This window comes from Palaemon carinicauda, chromosome 15 (genome assembly GCF_036898095.1).
Source record: "Palaemon carinicauda isolate YSFRI2023 chromosome 15, ASM3689809v2, whole genome shotgun sequence".
Lineage (NCBI taxonomy): Eukaryota > Metazoa > Arthropoda > Malacostraca > Decapoda > Palaemonidae > Palaemon > Palaemon carinicauda.
Genome location: NC_090739.1, coordinates 17,719,340 through 17,734,330, shown reverse-complemented (window position 1 = coordinate 17,734,330; position 14,991 = coordinate 17,719,340). Strand labels below are relative to the sequence as shown.

Below are 14,991 nucleotides of genomic sequence, written 5' to 3'. Positions count from 1 at the left end.
AATCACAAAACCTATTTTCCAATGGCCCTTACCAACTAATTTTCTGATGAGCTTTGTTTAGTGCATGTTTTGAAAATTTTAATTGAAAATATTGCAGTTAATGGCACTGACTGTTATCATATTGGCTAATGTGAATAATTCACAAAGGATATGCCAAGGCTTTCCAGGACACACCTTTGAATAGTTTTATTTATGGAAGCCATTGATATAGATCCCCTTGAATATATTCATTTTGTCGAGGTCAGGTGTGCCCATTTTCTTGGATTTGTACCTAAAGTGAAAATTCTCTCTCGTATACCTATGTAACATTATAGTTTCTAGGAAACAAATCCAGCAATGTAAATTGGTTATTAAATTATTCAATAAAAATTTTATTTTACCTCATGTGAGCAAAGGAAAAAATCAATATCAGTAGGATGTGTGACATCCGAGTCCACCACTGTTCCTGGAGGGACATTCTTGTTCCTACCAACCCCATCCCTTTCATTAACTGGGAAGAACCTTGAAAGAAAAGAATCACATTTACTGATACAATCTTCCTCATAACAGCAGCTTTGATAAAACATAATTCAGTTTTCTAAAAGAAAGCAGTTAAACCCAAATAAACTTCAAGTATATATTTTAAATTTTTTTTCTTAAATATTCATTACAAATCTTTACAACCCCTCTCCCAAAAGAAGCTGCCCAACCTATTGGTACAATCAATAAAAGATCTGGCTAAACTAATTTACCCAGACAGAAATTATTATAGTATAGTACTGTAAATGTTTTTTTTCTTTTACCAAGTAAATAACACTTCATACTTTTTTCTTTTTTTTCAGTTACCACTACCATTTGTATTTGCTTTTTACAATTTCTCCACTCTTCAATTGCATCTTAAATAATGAATGGTTATCTTTCTCAATTGAAGATCCTGTATACAGTACCTCAACTTGAGATCGTTCACCCTGAAAATTTTAAAACATGCTATCCTCCAAGTCTATAAATGTAAAGTAATACAAAATTGAACATTGTGTCCTGGAATTTCAAATTTGGCTGCAGATAGCTTTGTTTTAATACTCCAAACATGGTTCAGTACTGCTAATATCATATTCTAACTTATCAAAATATCTGATAAGAAACATTGCAAATATGTAGACATATAATGAAAAAACTACAATTAATTTTAGCTGTAAACTTACTACGACCAGTCACAATATATGCACACCTTATTCTCAACCTTACCTTTGTAGAAATTGTTTTTTAATAACATGCTAAGATTAAAATAGTTGAAATTTACTTTGTTAAAATACTGTACTTTAGTACTTCATATACTATAATGAATTACTTAATACTGTAGTTTTATTAAAATCATTAGTAAAACATATGAGAGATGGAGGGAGACTTCAAAAGAAATAAATTGGAATATATTTAATCTTGAAATCATAAAATAATAATTCTAAAAGACTAAGCATACTTTGCTATAAATTTCTGAAATATGAAATAAAATTTCTTAATAAAAAAATTGTATTTCTACATTCACCTCATATTCAAATGGTTTATTCTCTAGAAGCTTTGTTTATTGACATTTTACCAGTAAATTTTTCTAAATTTCCCAACTTTCCTTCAATAGCCACTATCAGACCCAGAGCACAGTAATCTCGATAAAGTAGGATTCACCAAAATAATTTTTAGCAGACACCATGTGGTTTGAATGAGCTGCCAATAAAACTTTCCATAAAAAAGACCAACAAAAATTAGGTGTACCTGTGATTCTAATATCATAACTCTTAACCTTCAAGGATTTTATTAGATATGGATCAAATTCTTAGCAAGATTCCAAATTATACTGAATGTCTTACGGGACAAACAAATCTATTTTCTATTGAAATACTTACTTTTATTTCCAAATAGGGGGTTTGGAAAGGTTAGAAAAGACTATCGGTCTTAAAATAATTCTTTACTCTCAAGGAGGACAAAGTCAACCTTAAAAGATAGTCAATGAAAGATATGCTTTTAGCTGAAGGTAATGTCAGTAGGGAAAGTGTTTTAGCCATGAAATCTATAGGCAAAATATTTTCAAATGGATCAAAAGCCAAACCTTATAAATACTGCAAAACCACATCCAATTGGAACAAATTGGACTTGACTATTAGAGGCCTTTCTATACTTAAAGCCCTAAATGCACCTGCTATGATATTCCTGAAATGGACAGATGTAATCCAAGATACTTAGTACAGAATTAAGCATTGATCCAGATCCCTTAATGGGTGAAATTTCAAATTATTATTCATAATGAAAGAACCTTAAACATTTAACAATATTCTAGCTAGCTCTAGTCATTAATACATTCTTAAACTGGCACCAATCAAAAACATTTCAGTGTATTTGATACAGAATAATGGTAACTGTCCTTCATAACATATTAAAGACAATCTAGAGGGCTGTGAAAACCATTTGTTTCTGAGGATACAATGGATAGTCCATGTGGTTTGATGTAGCACAGATGGGTTTGGATGAATCACCTTTGAAATTGGTTGGCTGGGTTATGTACAACAACCTTATCAGACCCTCGAAGAACAGAGGTCACAGATCTGTTCACCATTCCCTTTGGACAGAACGGGAATATTACACTTTTCTGTTGTTTGTACAGATCCTAAACTTGTTTCATATCTGCCTAATCATGGTATACAGTACACCGGGAATGAGTAAATGTCTACATTTGACATCTTGGAACAGGGCATCTACCTTTCATGCTAAGGTATACAGAACAGGTGAACAAAACCTCTCCAACTCCATTCGGTGATGATGTAAACATCTAGAAACGGCGACACCATTTAAAAATCTTTAGATATACTGAAGGACTCCCAGGGTCATGAGAACCAGCAGGATCAACATGACGAGAGCCCAAAGGCTTAACCGACTTTCTGCTTAGCTGATCTGAGATGTTCAATTTTCCAGGAATAAACTGAGGGAGAATTCAAACCTTACATAACCTTATTGGTGAAAAATACCCTTATACTGCAAGATGAGTAAGGTAAGCTTGGAAGCTTATTTTCAAAATTATCATTATTATAATTATTAACATTATTATTACTTGCTAAGCTACAACCCAAGTTGGAAAAGCAGTGATATAAACCTGAGGGCTCCAACAGCAAAAATAGCCCAGTGAGGAAAGGAAATCTGGAAACTACAAAAGTAATTAACAATTCAAAATATATTCTCTCTCTCTCTCTCTCTCTCTCTCTCTCTCTCTCTCTCTCTCTCTCTCTCTCTCTCTCTCTCTCTCTCTCTCTCTAAGTGCTATAAACCCAAGGGCTCCAATAGCAAAAATAGCCCAGTGAGGAAAGGAAATATGGAAACTACATAAGTAATCAACAATTCTCTCTCTCTCTGTGTAGTTCCTTTAAATGCATGTATAATATACTCGCCATGTTCAAAGAGAGAGAGAGAGAGAGAGAGAGAGAGAGAGAGAGAGAGAGAGAGAGAGAGAGAGAGAGAGAGAGAGATGATATTAATATAACTACCCTACAACTAAATAAAATTTTTAATAAAAAAAATTTCACACTAACCTTGTGTGATGTCTCTTCTGCACTACAATGAAAGTTATACCAGGCTCATATCCCTCCTGCAAGGAGTGACAAGCTTCACGCATTGCTCTCAGTTCATAAGCAAGTACTTCTAAAAATTGAGATTCACTCACACCATCTCGGTACATGATAATTCTCTCAGGCTTATAGCCCCCCGTAGCATAATGAAATGATTTTAAGAGGCTTCTGAAAAAAATACATCAAATAAGAAATTTTTAATTGTAATGCACTCTGAAATAAAAATAAAACAACTTCACCTTACACATATCTATGATAGCAAAATAGTAAAAACAATTAAATTCATAAAACTTTAGTTTCTTAAACATAAACTTTCTCATTGACTTAAAGTTTACAAGCACTAAGATATCAAAGGTCATTTACACATGTTATTTGCTAAAAAATAATAAAGGAAGAAATCATAAACATAAACAAATCTATAAAAAAATATACAGGAATAAAAAAAAGTAAAATATTTTGCTGAATACCTTCTGAAACAGCTCTTAAATTACTACTAGAGGCATTTACAGCATCCTTTCCAAATATCTTTGTAAAGATATACTGTACCAGCGATCCTCACCATGAGCTTTACAGCTGTCAAGCTATAAAATTCTAATGACTAGGCCATTCAACAAGCGAATACCTCACAGTCATGGGGACCAAACCAACAAAATGGTTCGAAATTATCAGTCATTAAGTACTGATACACTATTGATTATCAACCAATAAGTAGTCTGGTACCGGCTTAAATTATGAGAGCTAATAACACTAAAATTTTCGACATCTAATATCTTCCAGGCTTTCAAATTGCCGGACTGCTAATATTACAGATGCATTTGGCTGTCGCTTTAATTAGCTTAGATAAACCATAAAAAATTGCCTAACCCAACCACCATAGAACAATACTCTCACCAATTACAAATATCAACTAAATGTATGTACCTGCAGTTGTTTCGAGTTCATGGACAGTTTGGCTAAAAAACAAAATTTTTTCATGTGTGTAGTCTAGATGCAATAGAGGTACTGAATTGTACGATATTAAAATGAAAATAGTAATAGGCTAAGACACATAAATCATGAAGTAATCAAAGAGGTAGTCGAGAAAGCCATCACAGAGAATAGGAACCTTTTCCAGAAGTGGGGCATCTCTTCAAAGAGGAAGTCTTCCCCGGATGCGGGTCCCCAACCTAAAAGGAACACGAAGAAGTCTAGACTCCCCCTTCGGCCTGCTCAACAACATCCCACAGTTACTACGACCGTGGTGCCCCAAGTGGTGGCCCAAACACAGACCACCTTCCAAGTGGTGCCTCAACAGCTAGTTGCCCATCACCAGCATTCAACCCCGGGTTTGAGAGGCAGACCACTACCTTTCGGTTGAAAGGTAAAGGATCCAGACGGGGCTCCTCTAGACATCCCTCAAGAGGTAGGGGAGGATGCGGTCGAGGAGGTAAACCCTCCAATCAATTGAAGCAAGGAGACGCTTCCGGTAGGAGGGAGGCTCCAACAATTTCAGGATCGTTGAACCTTCGATCCTTGGGCCCACGACCTAATCAAGATTGGACTAGGATGGAAACGGAACAAGTCTCCACCATCATTTCCTCAATTCTTCCAACACTCCACCCCCGCATTAGAAGAATATACCCTATAGCTCTTGAGCATACAGGTTAAAAGGAAAGCAAAGTCCATCAAATTCCAGGGAAGGCTGTTTTGTGTTCCCAAGAAGGACTCAGAAAAAACTCAGAGTCATTCTGGACTTGTCGCCACTCAACAAGTTCATGAACAACAGCAAGTTCAGGATATTAAACCTTCAACACATAAGGACCCTGTTACAAAAAGGGGCGTTCACAGTCTCGATAGACCTGACAGATGCCTATTGGCACCTTCTAGTCAGGCGCCTCCCCTCCCCTCCTACCTAGGATTCAAGTTACAGAAGATAAAGTATGTTCTAAGAGCCATACCCTTCGGACTAAACATATTCCCAAGTATCTTCATGAAACTTGCAGATGCAGTCGTTGTAGTCGCCTCTTTCTCTAGCGACTAATGGTGGAGTAATTGATACCGCAGTGTTGAATTCACTATTTATTTGTCGTGATCAAACCTGGTGACATAGACAATATGCGAGTTAGTATCATTAGAAATTGACTTGTTATTGATCTAAAATCCATGTGTCAGACAATGAATAACACAATGATTTGTATGTTGATCGTTATAGCCTCCTCTAACTTACAGTTGTTAAAATATTAACATATTACATAATTGTGTACAACATTATACATACACGATGTGGTATTGTGGTAGTTTTGGAGATTGCTCTAAGGTGTGTATTCTCTGCAAATTCTCGTTCACAACTACGTTATACATTCACGATGGAGATATGTTTATGCTCCACACATCAATGGCTTGATTCTTTTCCTATGGTGGTGTTCGACATGTGTTAAGGCTAAAGGTTAATGCGCCCGGGATGAGCGCTTCCATAGTAAGCATATTTTCTCTCGCTAGCTTTTAACTCTTTATTCTAGTTCCCTTTCTTCCGTATAGCTATATTATTTATTCCACACATACTGTATACTTATTCTACATTCGCTGTTATGGCGATTACAGTCGTGCAACAACTACGCCTAGGAGGTGTTCAGGTAGCAGTGTACCTGGACAACTGGTTGGTGCAGGCAGCATCCAAAGAAGTGATCCAGTTCCTGGAACATCCGGGATGCAAGATCAACTTCAAGAAGTCTCGACTCTCTCCAGCTCAAAGGTTTCAATGGTTGGAAAGCCACTGGAACCTGAGGTCACATTATCTCTCCATTCCCTAGGGGAAGAGGAGGAAGATCGCAGGGTCTGTCAAGAGACTACTGTAATCCAACAGGATTTCAAGACGCCAACAGGAAACAGTACTGGGCTCTCTCCAGTTCGCAGCAGTAACAGACCCAGTGCTAAGAGCACAGCTGAAAGATGCGTCAGGAGTCTGGAGAAGATACGCATCAAACGCTAGAAGAGATCTAAAATGACTGATACCGGCCTCACTACGATCACTTCTCAACCCATGGTCGAAGGCCAAGAGCCTAATGAGGACCGTGCCCTTGCAACCACCTCTGCCGTCGATGACCATCCACATGGATGCCTCGACGCAAGAATGGGGAGTTCACTCCCATCAAAGGAAAGCCCAAGGGACTTAGTCATCTCTGTTCAAGGCCTTTATCATCAACATTTTGGAAGCCATGGCAGTCCTCTTGACGTTGGGAAAACTCTCCCCTCGCAGATCAGTCCACATCAGGCTGATCTTGGACAGCGAAGTGATAGTGAGATGTCTAAACCGACAAGGCTCGAGATCATCCCATATCAACCATGTGATATTAGCCATCCTTTGTCTAGAGAGATGGCACCTATCAGCAGTTCACTTACAAAGGTTCCGCAATGTGACAGCAGATGCTCTAATCAGGCTCAAGCCGATAGAGTCAGAATGGTCCCCAGACGCAGACTCATTCTCTTCCATCTTGGAACAAGTCCCGGAACTGCAGATCGACCTCTTCGTGATGAGCGACATCAAGAAACTACTTCGATATGTAGCCCCATACGAGGACCCTCTAGAGGAGATAACGGACGCCATGTCCCTAGTTTGGAACGAATGGACCCGGAATTTCCTGTTCCTTCCATCCAATCTCCTGCTGAAGGTCCTCAACAAACTGAGATCCTTCCAGGGAACGGCAGTTCTAGTGGCCCCCAAGTGGCCCAAGAGCAACTGGTTCCCTCTAGTGATGGAACTGAGGCTGAGGCTGGTCCTTGTACCAAACCCAGCACTATCTCAACAGGTTCAGAAGTCGACTGTCTTCGCTTCATCACATTGAACCCAAAACCTTCCTTTCATGATTTTCTCGCCTTAGCGGTTAAGAAAAGATTTGGGATCTCAAAAGGCATTATAGAATTCTTAGAATAATACAAATCTAAGTCAACTAGAAGACAATATGAATCGTCTTGGAAAAAGTGGGTTGCTTTTGTTAAAACAAAAGGACCGAAAGAAATTTCAATAGACTTCTGTCTGTCCTTCTTTATCCACCTTCATAAACGAGGTCTGGCAGTCAACACGATAACTATGTACAAGTCAGCCCTCACTAGACCTCTTCTATACGCCTTTCAAGTGGACCTGACGAACGAAATCTTTAACAAGATCCCGAAGGAATGCGCTAGACTTAGGCCTGCAGCTCCTCCGAAGCCCATTTCATGGTCTTTGGACAAGGTCCAACATTATGCTTAATCTGTGAACAATGAAGATTGTTCTCTCAAGGATCTAACCCAGAAGGTTATTTTCCTGTTCGCTATAGCCTCAGGCGCTAGAGTTAGTGAAATAGTAGCCCTATCAAGAAATGAGGGCCACATTCAATTCACAGAAGTGGAGGAACTGAATCTCTTTCCTGATCCAGCCTTTCTCTCCAAGAACGAGCTACCCACTAAGAGATGGGGTCCCTGGAGAATTTGCCCTCTAAAGGAAGATGTCTCTCTGTGTCCAGTAGAGTATCTAAAGGTCTATCTTCGTAGAACTTCAGACTTCAGGGAGGACAGCTCTTCAAAGGAGAAACTTCAGGATCAAACTTATCCCTAAAACAACTGAGGGCAAAGCTCACCTACTTCATTCGCAGAGCAGATCCTGACAGTACACCTGCAGGTCATGATCCAAGAAAAATTGCTTCATCACTATACTTTTTTCAGTATATTGACTTTGAGCGTCTTCGCTCATATACTGGATGGAAGTCATCCAGAGTGTTCTACAAACACTACGCAAACCAAGTCCACGAACTGAAGCATTATGTGGTGGCGGCAGGTAGTGTATTAAAACCTGTCGTCTAGTGCTGCGATGAACAGTCAATTGATTGGGACTATCAATTAGGGTAGAAAAGTGTTGACACTTCCAGTGCGATACCTTTTAAGTGAGTGTCACCATGGTGACACTAAGACTGTTCAAAATCTCAGGTGTGGAATTATACAGATAACACTTGTGCCGTGTGTGTGTACATAGTACACAGTGTTGATAGTATACAACATTTACAGAAATCATATTAGGAAAATTTTCAAATTTAGAGTGGCACTCATCATTTCTTCCCTTTCAAGAAAAATATTTTCTGTATACGTTGTAAGTAAAATTCCCTTAACACGTTACACTCATTACAGTCGTTATTCCTTTTGGTCATTTATTCTAAATAAATGTCTATTAGAGTGTAATTGCGTCTTATTTCGCTCTGCAATTAGCACATTAAATATGCCCGAGTTCTCTTACTTATTTATTTAAGTAAACCTCATATTATCTTATGCTTACAAACAATGGATATAGTTGACACTTCGTTGTTCCGACAACATATACAAACGATGAGACCTTTTGTATATCTAGTGGATACTTATGTTTGTTCATACAATATATGCAAACCTTGAGACCCCTTTTCTACTGTCTAGTATGATTCTTCCCTGCACGGGACAGGAAGCACCAACATTGTCCATGATTAGTGGTAATGATGGATAACGGTAACGTAATTTATCTCAATGGCCCGGACGACCATAAAAAATTTGTCCCAAGGTTAAGGCACCTATGAAAATCCACAGATACAGTACTTTCTAGTAATTCTCTGGAAAACTTCCATCAGGACGACATGGCTTGAGCCCAAAAAATGGACGCGAAAAATCTATTTTTGGGTGAGATAGCCATGTCGTCCTGATGGACCCGCCCTCCTTTTCTATAGAAAAGGCCTTGGCAGGATCCCTCCCAAAATTACTATATCTGTAGCACCATGCTTAATGCTACAAGGAATGAGCGCCATCTTGGATACAGCGCCATCTAGATACTCAATATTAATACGGGAGGAAGGGTAACCTTGATAACGACTCCCCTTCTATTTTTGCCACTCTTCCTCCTCGAAACGAAAACGCTATTCGGGGTGAAGATTGCTATGTCGTATCAAGATATACGTCCCCTGATATTATGCGATATCCTTAAGAGAAATTTTTAGGATATTTGCGCCACGAGTTAGAATTCTGGAGACCTAAAGGTTAATTCTCTGGGAATATCACTGTAACCAAATATCCCTTAGAAAGCTACCTATAGGAACCTTCCATCAGGACGACATGGCTATCTCACCCAAAAATGACAAACTTATACCAGAGTTTATATTTTTCCTAACATACAAACCCAAATTCTTTACTATAGGAGATATTCTAGCCCGAGCTGGAAAATACGGCAGAAAACCTTAACAAGGTCGTTAACGACCGGGCCGGTAGTTATCCACCTGTTTGGGGTGGGGGACTGGCGGTCGGTAGCTACTGAATACCTTCAATCGGATTCTAGCTAGGACTATTTTTAGGGGGTGGCAACGGAGGGAAATTTGTGTAAAGAATTCGGGTTTGTATGTTAGGAAAAATATAAATTCTGTTATAAGTTTGTCATTTGTTCCTACACTAAACACAAACCCTCATTCTTTACTATAAGAGACTTAGTCTTGAGGTCAAGGTGGACGAGGAGTTCCCTATTCCTAGGGAAGATAGTCCTCAGACTGAACTCTTTTGATGAAAAAATCTCCCATTAACTTTCCTTTGTAGATCCCCATAATCTTAGCACAACTGAAGGTTTGTAATTACGTGGAAACAAATGTTTCAGGATGAAGAGGGTCGGGAACATACGACTTGGACCCTTTCATACTTAGGGTTCCCCTGACCTTGAAAAGGGGAACCCTCGTGACTACGAGTATAACTTATACCCTGTGAGAGGAGTCAGGTGAGTTTCATACCTTATTTCCATTGGTGAGTCCAGCTGAAACTGGTTACAGACTAGGATACCAAGATGGGAGGAAGAAGGAGGGAGCAGAAGATAGATGGATGTCTTTCTAAAACCTAGTGTAACACAGAATCCTTGACCAATGGCTACTGTCCGCTGAAAGGGCGTAAGGTAGCTACAGCACCTGCTGCCCTGCCACAATAGGCCCTATAGAAAAGGTGTTTAGAGACCTATGTGTCACATTAGTTAAATAGTGAGAGGTGAATGTAGATTGGCATTTCCAGACTCCAGCTCTTAAGACTTGGGAGACTGAAAAATTCTTCTTAAACGCCAGTGAGGCAGCCACTCCCCTAACTTGATGGGCTTTGGGTTGAGCTGCCTCTGGATCTCCGTGAATGGCTCTCGCAATAACTTTCTTGAGCCAGAAAGAGATGGTGTTGCAAGAGATTCTCTTCTTTACCTTGTTGGTACTGAGGAAGAGATGACGGAGGCGTGGTCTGAAAGGTCTGGTGCGCTTCAGGTATTTCCTTAGCGCCCTGACTGGGCACAGTACCAATTGGTCAGTATCCTGTGTTACGCTATTGAGGCTGGAAAATTGAAATTCTCTAAACCTCTCATCGGCCGATGAAGGATTCTGAGTTTTGGCCACTAAGCCTGGCACGAAGTTGAGCGAGACTTCCCCCCATCCTCTAGAATGGGTGACTTCGTAGGATAGACCATGAAGTTCACCAACCCTTTTTGCCGAGGCCAGAGCTACTAGGAAGACGGTCTTAAGGGTTAGGAAGTAGTCAGAGGCCCTATTTAGGGGCTCATAGGGTGGTCCCTTCAAGGAACGTAAGACCAGGGACACGTCCCAAGGTGTTGGTCTAATCTCCACTGGGGGGCAAGATCTCTCAAAACCTCGAATCAACAAGGTGATATCCTCTGAGGTGGAAAGGTCAACCCCTCTCAGTCTACAGATGAGGCTTAAGGCTGAACGATAGCACTTAATTGCCGAGACTGAGAGGAGTTTCTCCTCCCTGAGATACACCAGGAAGTCTGCCACTAATGGAAGAGAGGGATCGAGTGGAGACACGACTCGCCCTCTACACCAAGCTACAAACACTCTCCATCTTGCTTGGTAGAGGTTTGTGGAAGATTGGTGCAGGAGCCTGGACATGTGCTCAGCCACCTTCCCTGAAAAGCCTCTGCTTCTGAGAAGAGACTGGACAGCCTCCAGGTGTGAAGCTTCAGGAAGTGGATTCTCCCGTGGGGGATACCACTGTGTGGCTGCGTCAACAGAAGGGGTTCTGGAGGCAGAAACCTCGGAACTTGAACCAGCAGGGAAAGAAGGTCTGCGTACCACTCTCTGCTTGGCCATGCCGGAGCTATTATTAGAGTTAGCTTGCAGTTCCGGGAGGACCTGAGATTGTTGATCACCCCTCTGAGCAAGCAAAAGGGTGGAAAGACATATGCATCCAGGTTGTCCCAGGAGTGTTGAAGGGCGCCCTGGATCGCTGCCTGATGGTCTGGAACTGGGGACCCGTAGCGGGGAAGTTTCGCATTCAGAGAAGTAGCAAACAGGTCTATTGTGGGGAAATCCCATAAAGCTATTACTGTCTTCGCTACTCGAGGATCCAAAGACCATTCGCCACTCAACACTTGGTGATGCCTGCTCAATTGATCCGCCACGATGTTTCTCCGGCCCGGAATAAACCTGGCTGTGAGTGAAATGCTGTGGCCTTCCGCCCACTGGCAAATCTGGACCGCTAGCAGACAGAGGCCTCTTGCCAGAGTACCCCCTTGTTTGTTGATGTACGAGACGACTGTGGAGTTGTCGCTCATCAGTACCACCTCTCATCCTTGTTAATCTTCTACAAAGAATTTTAGGCCTTTCCAGGCTGCTAATAATTCCAGGTGATTTATGTGGAGATTTTTCTCTATCGGAGACCAAACTCCTGATGCTAATTTCGGGCCTAGGTGCGATGCGTCCGAAAAAAATTTTAACTTCGGACTGGGGCTTTGGAGGGGAATGCCCTTTTGGGTATTCTCTCTGGTTGACCACCAATGAAGATCTTGTAACACCAGAGCTGGAACCTCCACTGACAAGAAAGGGGAATCGATCTTTTGAGACCAATGGGTCTTCAGATGCCACTGGAGACTTCTCATTCTCGATCTTCAGCCTGGAACCAGTTTTTCCATGGAAGAAAGATGGCCCAGAAGACTCTGCCACAACTTGACTGTAGGTGGTAGTGGAGACAAGAGATGGGCGATGGATTGATCCAGTCTCCGAAGTCTGTCTTCCGAATGGAACACCCTCCCTACCTGGGTGTTGATGGACATACCCAGATAGTTTAAGACTTGGGTTGGAGTCAAGCAAGACTTCTCTGCATTTACAAGGATCCCAGGTCCTTGTAAAGGTCTAGAAGTCTTCTCAGGTGATCCAGAGCTAGCTCCCTGGACGAGGCCAGGAGTAGCCAATCGTCCAGATATCTTGGTAGACGTATTACATGCTTGTGAGCCCACGAAGATATGAGTTCGAAAACCTTCGTAAAGACCTGTGGGGCGGTCGAGAGGCCGAAGCATAGGACTTTGAACTCGAAGATTCGACCCTGAGCCAGGAAGCGTAGGAATTTCCGAGATGTGCGATGGATCGGCACTTGAAAATATGCATCTTTCAAGTCCACAAATGCCATAAAGTCCCCTGGACGCACCGCTTGGGTCACGGAGGCTGCTGTCTCTATTTTGAATGGAGTTTGCCTCACAAGGTGGTTCAAGGTCAAGAGATCGATTACTGGTCTCCAACCTCCCGAGGCTTTCTCTACCAGAAAGAGGCGACTGAAAAACCCCGGGGAAGCATAGGAGACCTATTGGATGGCGCCTTTTAGAAGCATGCTCTGGATCTCCCGAGCTAGGGCTTGCTGTTTCCCGGGATCCCGAGGGACCTGGGAGGACGAGATCAGGGGAGGAATTAGAGGAGGAGGAGAGTCTATGAAGGGGATGCAGTACCCCCAACGAAGCACCTTGATGGTCCATTGCATGGCCCCCATAGCTTTCCACCTCCCCTGTAGGCAACCTCCTACGCACTGTGAGGGGGGAGCCGTGACCCTATTTCTGTCTAGGGTTCCTCCCTCTGCCTTTAGCCTTAGGAGGAACCAACTTTCCTCTACCCATAGGTTTGGCTATAAAAGAGGGGCGGCTGAGGCTCTTGGCTGGGAGTGGAGCTGCGATTGTGGCTTTGGGTTGTGGAGTTGGCTGCTGTTGCATTGTGCGAAAGGAAGCAGTCTTTTGCATCGCGGTGTCCTGAGTCTCTTCCCTCCAAGTATCTAAGGCAGTGGAAACTGCCTGCTTAGAAAAGAGGAGAGGTTGCAGAAGATCCGAGTTCCTTAAATCTGACTTCTCGGTCTTACCGATGCTCCTATGAAGTCTGGAGACTACTGATTCCCTCCTTTTGAGAATCCAGTTGCCCCACAGGGTTGCAGTCGTAGCAGTTAAGAAGTCCATTGTTTTGGCCCCAGCAGCTAGGACTTCCTGCAGGGACTGCATGGAGTTTTGGTTTGAAAGGTCTTTGTGACTTGCTAGGTAGCCGACTGTACCTGACCACGTGTCAAACCAGGATAATGCCTCCAGAAGGGACATTGACGCTGCTTCCATTGCTGAGGCTTCTGTGGCGGAGAAGGAGACTGGGAGAGAAGAGTCTCTCTGCAGAGCAGCCAGGTGTGAGCCTTGCTGTGAGGGGATCCAGGGTCAAAGGAGAAGGGTTGGCATCTCTAACCTAGTAAAACCGCTTTTGCCTTGAAAAAGGGAATTGCAGAAGTTTGTGGGATCCTTGAGACTTTAAGGAACCCGTTTTCCCCGAGACTGCCTACGAGACCTTCCTCAGACGGCCTGCAGTGTGAATAGACCAGGGAAGTTTGATTCTGGTCTTAGGGTTTGGTGGAGGACGACATAGTCTGTCTAAAGCTAGAGCGTCGGTATGTCGAGGTGACAGATGTAAATCCCCGAGGCCTGAGATATTACACATCATTCTTAGAGCCCTCAGATAGGAGGACTCTAAATCCCTTGATGGTTGTTCTTCCGAGGAATCTTCCGGTCGCGCTAATTCCTCGTGAGGGAGGGTGAAAGAAGCCCGAGTATCTGGAGGTAACGGCGAAGTAGAATACTCCATTGCCGATATTCCAAGGGAAGGCTGAGCACTGGCTATGGCGCCGCACGCGCCTGATTTTGCTTGGAAGTCGATGGTCTAGGCGTAGGCGACCGATTTAACGATACTGTCTCAATAAGAGGTTGCACTGATCGGCGGTCTGGCCTTTCTTCTCTGTTCTCAGCCGAGGAGAAGAAGGGTTGAACCTCCATATCTTCTTCCGAGGTTCTCATGAAGCTCATGTTCCGTAACTCGTTAGAAAGTACGGGAATGGGAACTGTTCTGTCTGAAACGCGCGGGCGATGTGAATAACCCCGCGCGGATATGTCCGGTGACTTGCGCAATCGGGAGTTTGAAGGACGGGAGCGCTCTCTCTCTGTTGATACGTAACAACGGCGAGAAGCAGCGCTCTTTCTCCCTTCCCTAGAGCGATCTGAGCTACTCAAGATAATATGTTAAGGAGAGGGATCGCGCTCAGAGTGCTCTCTTTCCTTGGTCGCCCGATTAGAAGAAATATCGCCCCAAAGGGGAGCGCTTATTACGCTTAGAAC

General features: G+C 42.4%; 1 protein-coding gene across 2 annotated transcripts in view; it reads right to left on the bottom strand.

Annotated features, from left to right (window-relative positions):
• LOC137654496 (protein argonaute-3-like) overlaps positions 1-14,991 on the bottom strand; it is a 188,513-nt gene that overhangs the window by 23,064 nt on the left and 150,458 nt on the right. Inside the window, exons 13-14 of one of the 2 annotated variants that reach the window (XM_068388165.1) lie at positions 3,552-3,755; positions 381-501 (exon numbers count right to left, since the gene is read on the bottom strand). In XM_068388165.1, the coding sequence (XP_068244266.1) occupies positions 381-501; positions 3,552-3,755 (325 nt within the window). The remainder of the gene's footprint in view (positions 1-380; positions 502-3,551; positions 3,756-14,991) is intronic. The other variant, XR_011046643.1, reaches the window with a different exon arrangement.